The following is a 19,303-nucleotide window of genomic DNA, read 5'->3' on the forward strand; positions in this document are numbered from 1 at the left end:
CCCGAGTTGGTAAAGATGGGGAATTGTGTCTAAGGTCATGCGGGACTATTTAAGGCAGAGGAGGATACATTCACCTGCTTTTCAGATAGAAATAGGCAAAATATGAGGAAAAAAACATAAAATTAGAGAAAAGTTGTTTTAGGGCCCACTCAGGGATTGTCATTCCCAGAAGATGCTTCTGAGAGAGAACTTCCCTGAAATACCCTCATTCTGATGAATCACAGATCAGAAAAAGACAGCTTCTTGCATCAATTTTGACTTCTTTATGGAAAAGACTCTCCATTTACAGGAAAAGATAATTAAAGGGACTATCAGGGACTACGGAAAACCAGAGGAATCTGGAATTTGTTCTTTTCACAGGCAGCAGGAATGCTGAAGGTTTCTGCCCCTTGAAACACAGGCCTCAGCACGAATTAAACCAATGGCTGATTGCAATGAACAGCAAAAGGCAATGCTTACAACCTAATCCTTTACCAGTCTTCTACTGAGAAGCTTGGTTCTGGTGCATAACTTGATTGCTCAAACCCAGCAATGCGTACCTCATACGGAGACCTTTGAATTCACATACGCACATAGCACTTCCACTGCTCCAGCCCGAGGTGTGAGCACGCTATGAGTAGCACCATGCTGAATCACAAAGCTGTGCGGCATTTCATTTCTAGTGAGGATAGTGAGAAATAAGACAGAGCCCAAACAGAGGGTTTCTATACACCGACTCCTTCGATGAAATGTGGTATTTCCAGGATGTGTTTCTCAATCAGACAATCCCCAGATCAGCTCCTGTGAACAGCTCAAAGGCAGTAGCCAGATAGTTGATGGCTGGAGAACACGCAACGCCAAGAAGTGAAACAAGCTTTCAGATGCACTTTAGTCACAGCAGCTCCATTCCTTCTCCCCCCCTGACCGAGGACAGCACATTGACACTCAATATCAGAGCGCAACCAGCCTTTCAGTTTCCTCTCCCGTCCTCCAAACAGCAAGCACAGTTCTTCGGAAGATTACACGTTTTACTTCTTAGATTAACCCAGCACTGCATCAGTAAATGACAAGTACTCATGCAAAGAAAGATAGAGTTACAGTGCATGGCTTGTGCAAGACCTTGATGTATTCCTTGCATTAAGCTATGAGTATCTTGCATCATCTTGATGCGATTCTCGTATTCTAGTTAATTTGAAACAGCACTGCACGCACGGAATTTGGTTCTTTAATGCTAAGCCAACATTGAGCAGATACTGGGCCTAGTCCCACCAAGGCTGCTGGAATTCCTACTGGAATGGCGCTTATTCTCGTCTAACAGCGCTGGGTTTGGCTGCTCTCAGCGGATAACTAAATCTCCACGCACTCCCCGAGGTCACAAACCGGGTGAGCCGGGAAGCGCTTCATAACCCCTATCTATGGACCAGAACCTCGCATCCTGCCCAGGCCCCGCAGCACAGCACCCCCAGCCGCGGCTGCACCGAGCCCCTGGCCCGCGGGGCACCCCGAAACCCAGCGCTCCGACCGGAGCACTTTCCGCCGCCCGGCGGGGCCGCTAGGGCGCGCTGCGGCTCCGAGCCGGCCCCTCCGACGGCACCGGGCCGGGGAGCGACCGGAGGCGTCCGCCCGTCCGTGCCTCCCCGGGGCCGGGCTCGCAGCCCGCAGCCGGATGCAGCCGGGATAAGCCTCTGCGGGAGGGTGGATGTCGGCGCATGGAGCCCACGCGGGTTGCGCGTAACTTTCAGGCACGGCGGAGCCGCGCAGAGGTGCGCGCAGGGATTTCCCCTCGCTCGGGCAAGTTCGGATCCCGTAAATGGGAGTCCTGACCCTGCGAGTTTGCATGCGCGGAGGCTGCCTGCAGGCAGCTTAGAGACTGTGTTTCATGGCTAAGAGAATACAGGCATGGAACGGTTTGGGTCGGAAGGGGCCCTAAAGCCCATCCAGTCCCACCCCCCTGCCATGGGCAGGGATGCCTCACACTAGAGCAGCTTGCTCCAAGCCCCTGTGTCCAACCTGGCCTTGAGCACTGCCAGGGATGGGGCAGCCACAGCTTCTCTGGGCACCCTGTGCCAGCGCCTCAGCACCCTCACAGGGAAGAGCTTCTGCCTAAGAGCTCAGCTCAGTCTCCCCTGTTTAAGTTTGAACCCATCTCTCCTGGTCCACCCAATGTGGTCATTAGGATTTTCTGATGGCTTTCAGGTATAACCCAGTGAGCTGCCTTTACTAGAGCAGAACATAAAGATGACAGCAATGACCAGCAGAGAAATGTCTATGCCCACTGAGCCTCTTCCACTGCCTGAGTAAGATACCAAAGCCTTTTGTGTGATACCCAGCATTTCAAGTCACAGCTATGCATTGTCGTATGCAAACACTGAATGGAAGCAGCTGACCAGAGTTACAGACACCTATCAAAGAACCCTGAGCCAACACCTGTGATGCGTGTCCTCAGAGCACTCACAGAAACACCAAGTCTGATCCCAAAAATGGATGCCTATCTTAGCTAACACTGACTTCTATGGCACAAGGGGATTGCAGCACATCGATCTTGAAGTCTCGTAGCTGAAAACTCTGTGCCATCGCACAGTTTCCCTACCAGCAGTGCTCCAGTGTGGACCTGAACAACCAGCTCTACTGCTCAGCAGGGCTAACTATCCCACCCTGTCAGTCCATCTGTGTGGCTTCCTATACAGAGTCATTTCATCAATTGCACACTGCATTGTGCCGATGCTCCTGGGTTTATACATGCACTCAGAGAGCAAACGTGCACAGTGGTTTAAAAGCAAGCAACTCAGCAGAGCGTACAACTACTCACATCAGTTCTCTGGAGCCAGTTTAGACAAGGAGGCAACTCAAGGAATAGTTTGATCATCAGCAGAGAAATAATCTGCTCTGCTGATAGTCATCACTATAGAAGTGGTGACTTCAGGCAAGAAGGGGGGAATTCTCTTTTAAATAGCTTTATGATAAAGCTGTCAGTATTTTACTTGTGCAGCTACTTGTCCAGTCAGTAATAGCCAACACTTCATTCACTGCTTCTTCATTCAGTGGCTGTGGGGCCTATTCCCACACATCGCAGACACAAAACTCAAGTCATACCGCATTGCTTGGGAGCTGCTGTTCTGTACATCGGATTTTGGCCACTAGTGTACATAATGCAATTCCTTCTGTAATAAAAACCGTATGAGGAAGCTATAGGAAACACTCTGTTCCAAAAGACCACATTCCATTTTACTGGTGATGACAAACCTTTCTACAGAGAGAACTCATGGATGGACCACCTGTCCTGCCCAATTCATGGGATTCAAATGCACTTTACATACTGTGCTTACACTACTGTGAAGGCTAGTTTAAGGTTTTGGAACACTAAAACCAATTATAAACAGTGCTATACCACACATTAAACCAGTAGTGCTGTAGTAAGCATCAAGATAGAGGTGAAAATGATTTATCACTTCTATTGAAGGCATGAATTTCCTTAAAATAAAGACAGGAATGACACCCAGAGGGTTAAGAAATACCCAAGAAAATACTACTAGAAACACAAATTCCATATAAAAAAAGAAGTCATCATTCTAATCACAGAAACGCTTCAAAATCAGCCATGAATTCCTGCAGTGATTTCTCTACTGTATTCATTCCCGAAGGAAAGTGGAGGAGGAAAGGAATCTTTCTTACATCTGAATCAATGAAATTCCAGAGAAGTTATGACCATTAAGAACATAGTTCTAAGTAACCAGCTTGTGTCTCCTCTATCTGCATGAAAGTGGCCAATTCAGGAAATGAGGCATTGCAATTGCCTATTAATATCCAAGCTTTCAGCGTGTTAACAAGCCAGCTGAGCTATGCGTGCAGCTATCAAATGGCAGATAATCTGTCCTGTTTATGGATACAAACGTCGGATGCCAAATGAGGGTGAAGGGGGTCATGACACAGTGTCCAGTAGCAAGCATGACCTATCAGGTCAAGGCATTCCCTCGCCTTTACTTCTGTCTGTCTGCCCCAGCAAGCCCCCCTCGTTCAGCTGCACCATTCCTGCTGCTTGTCGAGCCATTCTGTGAACAAGATCAGGTAATGACACTCAAAAAAGGCTCTTTCTCTCATATAAGATTGCTTTTCAGTCGGCTACTCACTGGGCTTAATATGCTGCCCATAGGAATTGTGCTGGCACCACAGGAGCAATGTGGAAGAAGGGAAGGGGTGAGCGGGGTATAAACCTGCTTACGATAGCCTTGACACCCAGAATGCTGTATGTGCAATTACTCTCTCAACCTAAGGATTGTTATTAGTGTTTTCACACATTACATCCATACACCCTGAAAATGTACTCGAGCAGTGCTAACATAGCATGGAATCCTAGCCTAGGCAGACTTCAGAGGCAGCCAAAGCTCACCTTTTCCTCTGGATGCTTGAAGTCTCTGTCCTTTCCTTTCATCTCTTCCCACCCCAAACAGGAGCTGAACACCTTGGTTAAGGCCCTAGTAGAGAGGCAACCCCTGATGACAAATCCCAGTGTCTTGGGAATGGGGAGGAGCAAGTTCCACTCCAGCACTTCTCACGGGTTTAAAACCAAAACCCCGCTCTTTGGCTCCACCAGTACTAAAACACAAATAAGCATCCTGCAGTGTCTTACCTTAAGGCATCAGGGGCCTTTCAAAGGAGCCAAGAGGTCTGGGGGGGAACTGAAGGAGGCTAAGCAGAGGTATGACCCCTTTCTATCAGTTCTGGCAACCAATGGCAGAGGAGCAAAGCAACAGCAAAACCTGTGGCTGCTATAATTACCGGAGCCAGTTTATCGATGTTCTTACCCAGGTGGAATGCACCCACATGAAACCCCTACAGAAATCACTTGTAAATCAGATGTCCTCCACACCCCTTTTAAAAGCCCTTTGCATTCCCAGAATGGCATAAAGTTGGGGGATAGGGAGAGAACCAGGTGAGATGTTTTATTGCATTCAGTTGTTGGCTCTGATTTTGAAATCACTAAGGCAACTCACCAAGTGTTTGGCAACATATGCAGCTGCTTACGGTTTCCCATCAGATTTAAAGGAAATATAGACTGCAACAAGCGACTTCAGAACCTGACTATGGAACCATGCACGTGAAGCCCTTGTGCTCTCACTGGCAGCATCAGCACTTGGCTAAATGAGAGTATTTGAATTTATTAACACTTTACAATGCTGAAACAGTACTGCAAGTCTTGGTTTGCAATCTAAGATCTGCTTTCATGCCAAACGTATGTGTATTAAGCTCACCTCATACAATTCCCTGAGAGGACTGAAGATAAGAAATAAATCTGCTCCATTAAACCCCATAGAATAACCTCAGAGAACTAACTCTTGGTCGCTAACTGAATAACATCAGAAAGCAGCCAACCACTGTATTCTGCCTATTTCCTAGCACTGGAGAGCTTTGGTAAGAGTTGCATTAAATGATCTGTCATCAAGCGAACAGTAATCTCCCAGTATTTTATTACTCAGTCTTAAATGGGGCCCTCTGGAGGGCATGAATTATTGGTAATGGGAGGCAGTAATTACAAAGTGAGGTATAGTGTAGAAAACATGACAAGTGAGTTAAAACAGTGCCTGGGGACCAGTTAATATTGTGCTGGTGAGCGCAGCATCCTATAAAACCGCGTTAGGGAGAACAGATACAAAGCAGGGATCTAGCGCCGAACAGCAAAAAGGAACCCTGGAGCAGAAAATGAGGTTTCTCATGTCTCACATCAAGGCATAACCTTTCAGGCTATGTCCCTTTATCAGAGCAGTACATTCTGCCAATCCAGACCACCCTGTGGACACACGGAGTTTCTTGAACGTGCTGCAGGACTGGACACGTTCTGTTAACGCATGGTAATCACTGCACATGAGAGGCTGTGGTCCATGGTCTGCCTTTTGGGTGCCATGTGGCTGGTGACAGTCTTGCTGAACTCAGCGGTGAAGGGGCTCCGTGTGAAAGAAGTTAAGCTGAGGAAATACGCGCTATACGTGTGCAGAACACTGACATAACTCCGATGTAGTTAAGAACAGTTTCAGTGAGGTGAAAACAAATTACACTGAAGTATGGCAGCTGAAATATCAAAACCTGAGCCAAGCGCGAACAGATACTCTCTGTTCTGAAGGGGCTGTAAGAAAAACTCAAAGTGCACAGGGAATCGGCTGTCACAGGGCAAGGCATATGGCTGATAGAAAGATGAGTGGCTTTGGAAAGCATCACTGAATTATTAGGAAGCCTCAACCCATGAAACATGGAACCGACCATTTTGGGCCACATGATGTTCCCCCAGCCATCGCTGTTGCATGACAAAGCATGATTAATAGCAGAGGAGATACAGTCAAGTGGATGAAAAGACCAGGGAAGTACTTGAGTGTTCCCCTGAACTGGCAGCTCAGTGCCACAAGTCTTCTGCCTTGAAAGGCTTCATATTCTTAGTAGGTAAAATGGGCAGATGGTGCTGGAAAAGATACATTTAACCTGATAAATGACCAAGAGTGATGCACCTTGCAAAGCACGATAGACCTAAGTGAAGAGCATTTGTGGATGAAACACAATTTGAAAATGCATAGAGTAATTTAAAACAATTAACTAGGGTTTTCATTTATTTTATTATTAATGTTATCATTAGGGAAATAGGAATGTTTCTAAGCAGAACCAGTAGAGACTCTGCGTATGGTATCTGATGTTGCATAAAAGCGAAATTGAAAACACATCATCCGTGTTGTCTTTTGAATGTACATAGGTGGTATTTGAAAAGTAAAATAATCTCATTTTTCCCAACCATTATAAAAAGTGTAACTTGAATTCAAAGTTATTACATACAATTGCATGTTGTTCCTGGAATTTGTGGTTGGGAATGCAAAGAAACAAAGCACAAACAGATAATGATGGGAAACCAACCAGTGAAAGCTGTAGGAATTGGTTTTCAGACAGATTAAGTAGAATATCTTGAATTTTGAAAAGTAAGGATCAAATTGCTGTAAAAAGCTGATAATGTTTGGAAAATCCTTCTATCGTGGTTTCTTAACATGATGGTAAAAATACAGCTGTGTTCACATGTGCTTATCACTTCAGAATGGCTCATGAAAAGCAGCTTCTGCTCTCATACAAGCCATACCTAAGTTGTTGCCATTAATTCCCTCACCTGTATGATCAAAAAGTCTCTACTGTATTTCATGGCTCTCGGCCATTCATCAAGTCCTTAAACAGAGCTGATGGACCTACCGCTAGAAAGGCATGAGCAAGGGTGCGTAACCTCTCAGTGCACCGACTGAATAGGTCCCGAGTCCATACTGGAACTTAGCAAACGAATGGGATGACCAGAATTTACAAGGGAAATTTCTGGCCTGGGCACTATTGTCATTTACAGTAAAGGAGAAAAAATATATATATATTCATCTCTAGAGATTCTTTACCTCGTAACCCAATAGTGCACTTGGAAATTACTGTACCCTAAAACAGCTCTGATAAGCAAAGATGAAACTCAAACAGCTAAAAGGGAACTAGCAGATCTCTTGCTTAGTATCAAATCCTGTTTTAAAGCTCTCTGCTCTTAAAGACATCCTGTTTAGATGTTTAATCAATGAGCTGTTTGTAAGAGAAACAAAAATGGCCTGCAATCCTCTGCAAAAGGCATATATGCAAAGCTGGAGTAACTCAGCTTTGAAACAGCTATAGAGTTTGGGAAATCCCCCAAATTCCTGTTAGGTTTGGTTTCTGTTTCTCTGTGAACAGTTTTCAGCTCTTTCTGGGAATGTGCCTCGGTTCAATGGAAGGCAGTTAGAGACAAAACAAATAATCCCTTTCTTTGCTCTTCTCTTTACCTGGATGTTATCAAAGATTTCAGTTTGTTAAGGGATTCTGCCTCTGATAAAGCCTTGTGTCTGTGTCAGCTCTCTCATCAGTAATGATGTGAGATGCAGGGATCTCAAGGGGTTGTTTTATATGGTTTGGTTGGTTTGTTTGAAGATCTTCTTGCTTTTAAATTGCAGTCCTGCCCTAAAGAGAGTAAGGATATGGAACAGGAGGAAATGGTTTCGATCAGCAGTGTACTCAATTGGTGTCCCATCAAATAATCAAGTTCATCCTAAAACTAAGTGGGTTGCCCACACACATGCCTGCCCACAAAACTGCTCACACCACTTCTTTTGGAAGGCTATTCCTGAGCATCTTTCTTCTGACACATAGAAACTCCTTTGCATACCTAGCTCAAAAACATGACCAAATCGTATCTATTTTTCCTTCTACTAACATTACATCTTACCTACTTTTTCCCTTACACAGTTTTTACTCTGCTGTAATTACATAGGCTGTGACCCTACCCCTTCTCAGACTTTATTTGTCTATAATGAAGTCTCAAAAACTATATTCCTCATTCCCTTAATCTTCCTGGTAGCCCTTCTGCATCCCTGGACTAGTCTGGGCTCATCTTTCTTTATCATGGTTGAGCAGAATTGTGTGCAGAATTCCAGATGAGGTTTTGCCAGGCCCTTGCGTAATTACATTGCTGTTTCTCTCTGTAAGAACACAAATACACAAATAAAGAAACAACCCCATTACTACACATCTGAGCTCCTATGTAACTTCCTTCTTGCCCCACTCCATTGGTGCCTCAGCATCAGTTACTAATATGCCTTTGCTTGTTCATTCTATGGTCATTTCCAGTTGATGAGTCAAGTTTGTGGCTGAATACTTCGCATCCTGATGGGCTGCTAGATAATCACATCCTTTTCCCACAAAAGGTTGGCCCAGGTGATCTTTCATCCCCTGCAACCTGGGCTATTCTGATTCTATGCCGAAACACCATGGCATTTCCACTTTGTGCAAGGTCATGCAGTTTCTTTTGCATAATAGTTTAATCTTCTGTACTGATGGTTCCTTTGTATCCAAAGTCCTTGCCAAAGGTACTAACCAAGAGCGGTCTGCGATCAGCCCTTGAGAACCTCCACTTACAAGCCATTCTTTAGGCTGATCTCTACCTCTGTAAATCAAACTATTGCCATTTTCGTTCAGTTTGTTCTCTGGTTATTTTTCAGTTCTTGGACTATTTCACATCATCTCCAGCTGAAGTACTTGTATCTTATACAGTTTTACATCAAATGTTTAAGCAGAGTCTTGTTGCTTACTCCTTATCCTGAATTATTTTACCCAAGACAAATAACATATTAGTATTCCCAAAATTTACTTTACAATGGGAAGGCAAATGTTTGCTGATCCCAAGAGAGAGGTTACTCTCCAAAACTTGCTTAGAATCGCAGGAGTTTTGACATTTTAGTAATTTAGAATAATGAAAACAGGACAAGTTCGTTAGGAGTCAGTTAAAGGAGAAAGTTCTTCCACCTAATTGGAGACCTCTATCCAGAACTGGGTTCTAATGGGGATGGTCTGCGGCAGACTTAGTTGGACAGTACCCAGCCGAGTGCAGCAAGCTATACTGGCAGTTTATAGGTTACTAAACACATACAATAAACCTCTTCTAGTGTAGATTTAAAAGAAGCACACCTATTAGAGATGTCATATTCTGTTTGGCAACATGAAGAAGCTGCTTCAGGATGGGGTAAGCTGTGAAATTGAAGTGCAGTAGTCATCTGGGGTTAACTCCTTCAATGAATGTTTTCATCCCGTATCAGAACAGCCCCTTGTGGTTTAGCTTATCCATTTCTAAAGAAAACTGAGATGATCATAGCATCCCAGACTGGTTTGGATTGGAAAGGACCTTAACATCATCCAGTTCCAACCCCTGCCACGGGCAGGGACAGCTTCCACTGGAGCAGGTTGCTCCAAGCCCCTGTGTCCAACCTGGCCTTGAGCACTGCCAGGGATGGGGCAGCCACAGCTTCTCTGGGCACCCTGTGCCAGCGCCTCAGCACCCTCACAGGGAAGAGCTTCTGCCTTAGATCTAACCTGAACTTGCCCTGTTTCAGTTTGAACCCATCACCCCTTGTCCTGTGGCTGCAGTCCCTGATGAAGAGCCCCTCTCCAGCATCCTTGTAGCCCCCTTCAGACACTGGAAGCTGCTCTGAGGTCTCCACGCAGCTTCTCTTCTCTAGGCTGAACAGCCCCAATGTTCTCAGCCTGTCTTCATATGGGAGGTGCTGCAGCCCCTGATCATCCTTGTGGCCTCCTCTGGACTTGCTCCAACAGCTCCATGTCCTTCTTATGTTGGGGACACCAGCCCTGCACACAGTGCTGCAAGTGGGGTCTCACAGGAGTAGAGTAGAGGGGCAGGATCGCCTCCTGCAACCTGCTGCTCACGCTCCTTTTGATGCAGCCCAGCACACAGGTCCCTGCAGCAGACCACACAAGCAACAGGTAGAGAACTGACCATTTACAAAAGCTATGCCAGCTATTTCCAGAATACTTTTGGCGCTATTTCTACAGTGGTGAAAAAAAAGCCCCCATATCCTACTCTATCCGTATGGATTTCTTTCCATAGCAGCTATCTGGCAAAAAACCTCAATGAGTACCAGAAAAGGAGCATGCAGGCATGATTGTTGCTATGGTTTCTTTCTTGAGAATGACCCACTTCAAGTTAGCTTGTAGCTGTTCTTCAGTTAAACATTACCCAAGTGAGTAAGCACCGTGCCACGTATCCTCTGAGGCTGTTTCTGCTTCCAGTGAAATCGATGTGAAAGCCACATTCCTGCAAATAATTAATCCAGATTCTTGCGCTCCCTTATGGAGGCCTGCCCCCACACACCACATGCTGTATGTGCATGCAGTGCTTCTCCAGTGACCACTTGACAGGAACGCAGGGTTTACAAACAGAAAACTCCTACCTTCCTACCAAGAGAATAACGGCAGCCTATGTAACAGTAAATAAACCCACCACTTCTCCTGCTTATCAGATGTGCTTCCTTCCTGTGACAGGAATTGTATCACTGCACTGATGGGAAGAAGAGAAAAGGGAGTTTTTTGAATGGTTCTTATTTCTATCACTTTCATCGAGGCAGAAATTCTAGACTGATTCACAGATGGAAACCCCAAATGCCATGCAGCAAAGCGTTCATCTATGGACAGGAAACAGCACGGGGTTTAGAGGCTAGAGTAAAGGTTATGTCCCTTTGAAGTACATCTTAAAAGGTGCACAGACACCTTCCTTAATATTCAACTGACAAAACTAGCCACACACACAAGCCTTTAACCATGTACAGGGTGTACCAGTGAAGCTCAACTTCTCTATGATCCCACAGACGAGCCTTGCTCCTCTGACACTGATACTATTGGGTGATGCTGTCACCAAGCTACACAGGAACAGAAGGAAATGGGGAAAAGGGGGAAAAAAGTGGCATTTCAAATAAAACGGTGAGAGAATGCAAAGGCTACTGCAAATACCTAATGCAGATGGGATCAGCAGGTATTACAGATGGGATCAGCAGGTGTTGCAGATGGAGCAGCAGACAACTGTAAAAGGTGTCAGGGAAAAGAGCATAAAGTCTGTCGATTAGGCTGGTTTAAATGTGTCTTTTAAGGGGTGCATTTTTAGCAAGATTCTGGATATATATAAGATAAATGTTCATTTTGATGTTTATATGTTTATCTTTATTCATGCTCATGAATGTAAAACATCAGTAGGAAGGAACAAGACTTTCGAATCAGCTCCCTTGAGATGTAATAGCTGGTCTCTCTTATACTCACAGTAGCAGTTTTGGGAAGCCTGACTTTGCCTTGCTGTTCATGTCTATACCTTTGGAGGCTAAAGTTATCTTCCCAAAATACAATCCATTCAAATCTGACCCGACAACAACTGACAGCAGGGAGTAGACAAATACCTGGATTGGACCCCGTCTGCTCCTGCAATGCATGCTCTTATCTGGGGGTAAGTTTGCACTGAGCATTTTGCTTCTTCATTAGAGTCACAGGCAATGCAAAAAGGAAATCCACACAAACCAAATCTAGACAAACTGTAACCTTCATTGTCAACCTAAGAGGCAAACCCCAGCTTTCTTGGCAACCCTCATCTATGTTACACATCCACAGACAAGACTGCAATTCGCAGTGCTCCTTGCACCACCAGCTCAACATAGAGAAGCTCTTCCTGGTATACCTGTGTCTGAATGTAATACATTCACAGGGAACAAGCTGAACTAACTGGAACCTTTCTGAAGCTAGAATACATCAAGCAGTGTTTTAGCCATACATAGGTATGAAACACTTCTTGTGATGGCGTAATACCCTGCTGCAAAAATAAAGCTTGGGATTTGAAAAAGAGCTTCCTGTTGCTTCCTTAGCAAATGGACCTTTTCCTTTCTGTTCTCCTTTCTGGTTCCCTATTTCTGCACCAATTATCCCAGGCTCCAGAACATACTTTCAGTTTTGAAACTTGTCTTGGAACATTAGTCACAGTGTACTGTTTGCAAGAGACAGCACAGTTAATCTATTAAACAGAAGAATGATGCATAAGGCCCTTTGGAAATAGTGCTGGGAAAAGAAGTGATGCAACGGATGAAGGAGGAAGCAGCAGCTCAGGCCCCAGGGAGTTCAGAGCCCACTGTCATTAAGGGACATGATGCACAGGCTGGAGCTACGCTTTGCAGCTGTATAAAGGAACTGGTGGCAATGAAGGCCCCTGCAGGGCTTTCAGCCCTTCCAAGCAGCTTAACCTTGGGCTAGGTTGCCATTGCCAGCACGCAGGCTTGCTGTGGGTTCAGCCATTTTCCCCTGTACACTCTGCATAGACATTGTGCAGTTAATAAACCAAGAAACTCCAATGCAGAAACAGCGGACTAAAGCTTGCATTGCAGAACAAGCACAGTGCTTACTGATGGAATGTACTGTAGGACTTGGATTACCAAATGATAAGCTGGAACCAGTTTCTGGATAGATGTTTAGAAGAATGAATGTGTAAGGGGGAGGGTTTTACACAGCAAACTAGATCTCTGCTTCTAGAAGCACGCATCTTTGGAAGCATTCTGCTGGGATGGAATGTCTTGGACAAGGTGGTTAATCTTTCCTCCCATTTTCAAGGGGCTGCAGAGCTCCATAGGACAGACCATGCTTTTGCACCATCCCCAACCTCCATTAGCTGTTTTCCATTCCCAGCCTCAGCTCAGTTGCACGTACCCAGTTAAGAGATGTGGGACATCCTCACTCCATCCTAAGCTATGGCAAATTCCCCTCAGAGGGAATGTTGTTCATTTCCCCCTATACCCCTCCTTCTCCATGACACCTCTGCTGTACCCAAATTACACAGCAGCATCCAGGGCCCAAAAGTGAGTGGATGAAGATGCTGAAGATCCTTTCTTACGGGTGACACGCACATGGGTATCAAGGATGTTATCCCCTTTAGAAGGTAAAGTTGACCACAGGGTTTCCCCAGTTCCATTCTACTTGAGAAGCTAAAGAAGAAACAAAGATCTTTCAGCAACTGCAGATCGTATTCATTCTGCTGATAAATGCTATGATCCTGGTGAAGGGAGAAATGAACCCCATGGGTTGAACTGAAAAGAATCCAAATGCTGAGGTGAGAGCTGGCAAAGGGGTCCAGCTTCTTATTATCCAAAGGTGCTCTCTGACTGGGAAATACTGTGAGAAAACCACTCTTTGCTGGATCCCCAGCTACAGCATCCCCACTTCTAGAGCCTGGCTCTACTAAGAATCTTCAGGGAAAGCAAACACATTGCTCTGTATATTTCTCACCAATGTTGTATAATTCTATTAAAGAAAATGTTTTTCTTGCAAGCAGGTATCAAACATCTTCAGTGTGGACACAGAACAAAATGCTTTGCTAATTCCATTTGTTCTATCCATAGACATCACTTTCCAGAAGCAATATGCAGGATGAAGGATTTTGGGGCTATAAAACACTCCAAGAACTAACACTGGCAGGATGGATGGTTGGGGGCATTAAAGAAGTAAAGATTGGGAAAACTCATTTGCTACAACACTTCCAAAGAGGAGCCAATGAAGAGGCAATCAGCAAGTAATCAAACCGCTGACAGGAGGATCAGCATTAGACTTCGGATTTGAACAGTACAGAAAAAGTAGAGATGTCATAAGGACACTGGGTATCGAAGAAGGTGGAGAACATCACAAAGATAAGACATCACTTTTATTAACCAAAACTGTTTAGAGGAAATTAAAAACAGCAGCCAGAACATGATATACATGGGTGACAAGTGATAAAGGGTCACTGGCAGTGGACACATGGGAGAAAGGCATCCCAGCCCAGGGTGAGTACTTTTCCCTGCCTCCATTCCACTGCGCAATGGTGGACTTTGCCACTCTGACATGTCTGGATTCAAAACCACGGCTCCAAGATTCTACCAAACAAGAAGTCACAGTTCAAATTGTCTTTTATCCACACTGGTGTTTTCCTGAGATTTAGAAGACTATAACACTTCAGCATGGAGAAGAGCTGTTTGGCAGAGTCCAGCCCCCAGCCCCCTTCAATGGAAGACGTGTCCCATAAGTAGGCAGTTCTTCAAATCTCCCATTAGTGGCACTTTCACACATCCCATTTAAAGGCTTTCATCTCGGCAGGCAGCTGGTGAGTGCATCGGGCCTTGGTATGGTCACAAAGTTCATGGTGCAGTGCAATAGTGGACAGATCTTCTCATGGTCCTTCAACACTTCAGTCAAGTGTTTCATTTCATCTGTTAGCTTGCCAATTTCTCTTTTCAGAGAGGTATTTTCTTGCTCAAGAGACTCGTATTCCTGGAAGGAGAGAAAAACAAAGCCTGCTCAGAGTCAAAACACCCCTTTCAGTGCTTCCCACCTTGAGTATATTCATGTAACTGTAGAAAAACTGTTGTGGTTTCTTGCTACAACACACAAAATGCCAAGGAAAGACAGACACAGCCTGGGTGCTGGAACAGGGAAAGTGCTTCACAACCCATGCCCCAGCCATGCTGTGGTCCCTGAAGACCAGGAGATGCAGCTGGCCCTTGAGGGTCCCTGTCAGGCACGAGTGGCTGTGTCCCCATGGTGGCTGGTGCCAGCCCTGGGCTGTGCCTGCTGTGAAGGGCACCAAAGCCTGCAGGGCACTGGTGCACAGTCAGAGCAGAGAGAATGAAAGCACTGATTGCAGGGAGGTGCTGGGCAAGCCTGGCTCCTGGCATTGCTGGTGAGGAAAGGGACAGCGTGGGGAAAGGCCATTTACCAGTGCACACCTACCACAGCCTGCCCAGTGCCACCGGCTCAGACGCCCGGAATCAGGAGCAGGAGGAGGGGGGTGTCATGCCGGCTTGCTCCAGCCCCACTTTGTCACCAGAAGGATTGAGCACTGCTTTGAATATCCCTGACCTCAAAAGCAGAGCTAAAGGCTTCTCTAGCAGTGAATAAGCAGCTCTGAACTGCAGGAGTGTTGAGCTCTGCAGCCCCCATCTGCGATGGATGCAACACACGCGTGTCACAGCTTTTGGGAGCTGCGTGTCTCAAGTGTCGCTGCTGCCAAGCCTTTGCATCCCAAACAGGAGAGAGCTACATCAGAGCCAGCCCACGGAGTCTGCCCTTCGCTGCTGGCCCAGGGCTCAGCACTCACCCACTCAACCTCACCTCCCTCCCAAGGCCTGCTCATCAGGCAGCAGGGACGTGCAGTGCTCTTCGGGGCAGCCTGGCACTGCCTCTGCTGCCCTTTGCTGCCAGTTTGGATCCCCTTCATGCCCTTCCACCAGCTTCCACCTCCCACCCACTAAATACAACAAACACATTATGGTAACCAAACTCCAGCCCATTGTCCATCCGTGACTCTGCTCTCCTCTTCTTGCTGCATGGGTTGGGTTTTGGAGTAAGCGTTACTCTCCCATTGCTCTGCCCCATTGCAGAGACTATCAGATAGTTCTTGCTAAGAATGAATGCCCATCCAACCAGATCTGCCTGCAGCTGGGGACACCAGCATGCCCGAGAGTGAAGCGGCACAATGAAGATCCTCAGGTTCAGAAGGCACATCAGAGCAGCTGCAGGATGGGCGCAGGGCTCAGAAAGGATTCCACAAAGGCCGGGGGTTGCCCCTTTCCAGAAGTACCAGCACCTGGTTTTGTCAGGCGCTGACTCAGAGGAGATCAGGGAAAAACCAAACCCAAAACTCCCCGCGCTGCCCCTCTTGGCCTCTGCTGAGTGCTGGCAGGTCCTTCCCCCTGAGAAAAGCCTGGGCTGAACCTCCCGGGCTGAACAACGGCCTCTGCCAGAGCCACAGCAGCACTAATGCTCACCCCAAGAGCCCTGGCTACAACAAAAGCACTGTTGTGTGAGGTAGCATCCCAAAGCAGACAAAGGGGATTCCTGTCCTCCGGCGTTTGCACTGGGGACGTGAGAAAACCACAGCACGTTGTAGATACTGAGAAACATTAAGAGTTTCTGGAAGGAACAGTTACTTTCACGATGGGTTTGGTTTTTTTTGGAAACACCCACTATCATTTATCAGAGCACACAAGCACCACTGTAACTGAGCTGAGCTCTCACTCTTGGAGGCTTTCAAGTTCCTAAGAAGCCTGGCTCACACTGCTGTTTTAGTACTGGCTTGAGCCAGCACTGCCAGTAAGCAGCACAGTCCCCTCCTCCTCCATCACCTTCTCCCTCCTAAGGCAGCAAGCGTTCACCTTGCTGCAGTGAACGTGACAAGCTCAACGCTAATCCAGAGCAAAAGGGGTTTGGTGCATCCCAGAGGAGCCCTGTGCTCCGGCTCACTTGGGTGGGCACCGAGCAGCACAAGAAGTTGAGGCCAGGGCAGGACCACATCCACTGGCAGTGTCACGGGTGGCAGAGCCGTGCTGTCCCACACCACCAGGCACCCGCAGCATGTGTGTGCCTGCCTCACACCACAGCTCGGAGCTGGGGGAGCGTGAAGACAGGCCCACACCTCCTGAAGAAGTCCCTCTCACGGTGAAGTCCCGTGCTCGGTACCAAGCCGTGCCTGCTGAGCATCAAGCACCCATTCACCTCGTGAAGTTTATCTGCTTTCTGAGTTTGCTTCTTCCGGCTCCTCTGGGCAGCCACTCGGTTTTTTTCTCTCCTCCTTACCTTCCTGTCATCTTCTTCATGACTCTGCAAGACATAAGCCAGAGCCCCTGGGCTAGTTCTTAAGGTGCACTTGGAGACACCTGAAGTCAGGAGTGCAAGTGGTTCTGAGAAGCTCCCAGCATCACCACAGCACCTACCCCTGGCCATCCAGCAGCCCTCCCGGCGCCTGCGAAGGGCAGCGCATCCCCTGCTTCCCCTGGCTGCCTGCGGGGAAGGGAAGGGAGGGGAAGGGAGGGAAAGGGAAGGGAAGGGAACCGCTGCCCGGCGCGTCTCAGCCCCATGCGCCCGCCCGTCCCCAGCGCCGAGCCCCGTCCCTGCCCGTACCTGCTGGCTGCCCCCCGCCGCCGGGACGGGGCACGACATCCCGCCGCCCGCGGAGCGCCCCGGGCGCTGCTGCGCTCCCTCGGGGCGCGGAGGGGATGCGATGGGAGAGCAGGGCAGGGCAGGACGGGCCGCCCCGGGCCGCCCGGCACCTGGCACCCCCGGCCCGGGGGCGGAGCTGCCGCCCCGCACCGCCCCGCACCGCCCGCATGGCCGTCACATGGCGAACCGGGAGCGCCCGGCCCCCCGCGCCGGTGCCCGGCCCCCGGGACCTGCCAGCGCCGGGAGCCGGGGGGAAACCCGCACCCCCGGGGCACGGCGCTGCCGGGCAGGAGCTGCCTGAAAATCCCCCGGGTTGCCCCGTAGGCCCGAGCCGCGGTCTCGCCTCGCAGCGACCGCCCGCGGCTTCCCTTCTGCCGCCCTGTCCCCCCGCTCACCTCCCGCCGGCCCGGCCCGGCCCGCCGCGCTCCGCCATCGGCCCCCGAAGCGGTGCGAGCTCCGTGCAGTGACAGGCGGGGCTCGCACGGCAGCGGCGCTGGGATCGAGCGATTTTCACTTTCGCTGCTCGCCCGGTTCCTTTAAATCATCAGGAAACTCCACAGGCTTCTTGTAAAGGCGAAGCCGGGCGAGGGCTGAGGAAAACGCCGTTGCTGCAGACCAAAATCTCTCCGTGCGACCACGTTTCCTTCATCCCTCCAAACCCTTCCCTTCTGTTTTAATTGAACCAGTATCCTGGCCCTTTGCTCCCAAGCAACGGGAGGTGTTCACAGCAGCAGGTGCTTCAACAGCATCCCTGCTCTACCAGTGGCATCTGGTAACCACTGCACACTCTGGGCCGTGCTCAGCTTTTGTAGAATCAGCCAGGCTGGAAAAGACCTTTAAGATCTTCAAGTCCAACTTTTACATTAGGACTGCCAAACCCACCACTAAACCATGTCACAGCTCTTAGGGGCAGACACAGAGGAAGGCAAAGTGCCCTCAGAGTGGAGGGCACTCAGTCATAAAGCCTCAGGTATCTTCTTACATTGGTCGCTTCTCTCTTCTTCTGGTTTTCCCAGGAGTTTGAGTCCTGCAGCTTCGGTGAATGTGAGGTTACAAAGTTTGCAAACGGAGCAAATATCAGCATCTCTTATAAATCTTCTTTTAGGAAGATCTGGCTGACACTTCATGCTGAAGGTGGGAGAAATGTGCTGCCTGGGACTCCAGGAGTCTCTGCCATAGGTTTCCTGTCGGGCTCCAGCAGCATCAGTCAGCATCACTGGGAAACCTGAGCAGGACTTCCCCAGAGGCAAGCGCTTCTCCCTGCTGTTCCACCCCGAAGTAGCTTGTGTCTCCATCCTCCTGCTACCCAGAACTCCCCTGAGCACTGACCTGCGAGCCTTCCTCAGCCTAACAGCCACGGGGACTCGTTTCACCGCAGAGCCCTGACCTCACCTATGTCCCCCGGCTGTGCTGGCTCTATCAAGCATCTGACAGGGCATTCCCAATCCCTGCTTTCTATAAAAGCAGTCTTGCTTCTCCCCTCCTCCACCACCCGATGTGCGGATGAGGGATGCTCCCCAAGGGGGTATGATGGAGGTGGCAGGGGGGGTGGGTTCAGCTGAGGGGATCCAAACCAATATCCGCAGGAAGGCAGCCCAAGGCAGTGAGTGATCAGAGGGTGAATTGCTCTCAACCCCTCCTTTGCAACAGTCCAATCTCGCACTAACTGCTCATCATGCGGTTAAAGGAGTAGAAATACAGGCACAAGCAGTGTCTGAGCAGTTGCTTTAGAAATAAGCAGTGGGCTCCTTGTAGCTTAGGCACAGTTGAAATAAACAGGACCAGAAGATGGTATTTCCATAAGCTCGGGGAACAGGCATACTCTCTTGCAACAAAATCCATGAACCGCATGGACAAAATAGCTCAACTGCCCTTCAGGGTGATCTGTGGGGAAAAAAAGCCTCTTCCACAGCAGGACTTTGAGCTGACCCCATATGGAGCTCTCATGCTGTTCCAGGAACCATGCTGACCTCAGGCTGTCAGCAGCACCAAGTCCTGAGCAGCTTACTGA

General features: G+C 48.2%; 1 protein-coding gene and 1 long non-coding RNA gene across 3 annotated transcripts; both read right to left on the reverse strand.

The window, feature by feature from the left end:
- Positions 1–3,545: 3,545 nt before the first annotated feature.
- LOC136015988 (uncharacterized) lies at positions 3,546–4,775 on the reverse strand. Its single transcript, XR_010613436.1, has 3 exons — positions 4,607–4,775; positions 4,367–4,451; positions 3,546–4,028 (listed from the first exon to the last, which is right to left on the reverse strand). It is a non-coding gene; the product is annotated as an uncharacterized LOC136015988 (long non-coding RNA).
- Positions 4,776–14,007: 9,232 nt separating this feature from the next.
- On the reverse strand, positions 14,008–17,476 carry BATF3 (basic leucine zipper ATF-like transcription factor 3). Of its 2 annotated transcripts, none has more exons than XM_065679386.1 (3): positions 17,254–17,476; positions 16,849–16,976; positions 14,008–14,625 (listed from the first exon to the last, which is right to left on the reverse strand). In XM_065679386.1, exons 1-3 carry the CDS (start codon positions 17,459–17,461, stop codon positions 14,440–14,442), a joined length of 522 nt encoding a protein of 173 aa, XP_065535458.1. In that variant the 5' UTR covers positions 17,462–17,476; the 3' UTR covers positions 14,008–14,439. The 2 variants fall into 2 exon arrangements, with proteins under 2 accessions (XP_065535458.1, XP_065535459.1); XM_065679387.1 differs by having other exon boundaries at positions 16,849–16,953; positions 17,254–17,381.
- Positions 17,477–19,303: the final 1,827 nt, after the last annotated feature.

This window comes from Lathamus discolor, chromosome 5 (genome assembly GCF_037157495.1).
Source record: "Lathamus discolor isolate bLatDis1 chromosome 5, bLatDis1.hap1, whole genome shotgun sequence".
In the NCBI taxonomy this organism is placed as follows: domain Eukaryota; kingdom Metazoa; phylum Chordata; class Aves; order Psittaciformes; family Psittacidae; genus Lathamus; species Lathamus discolor.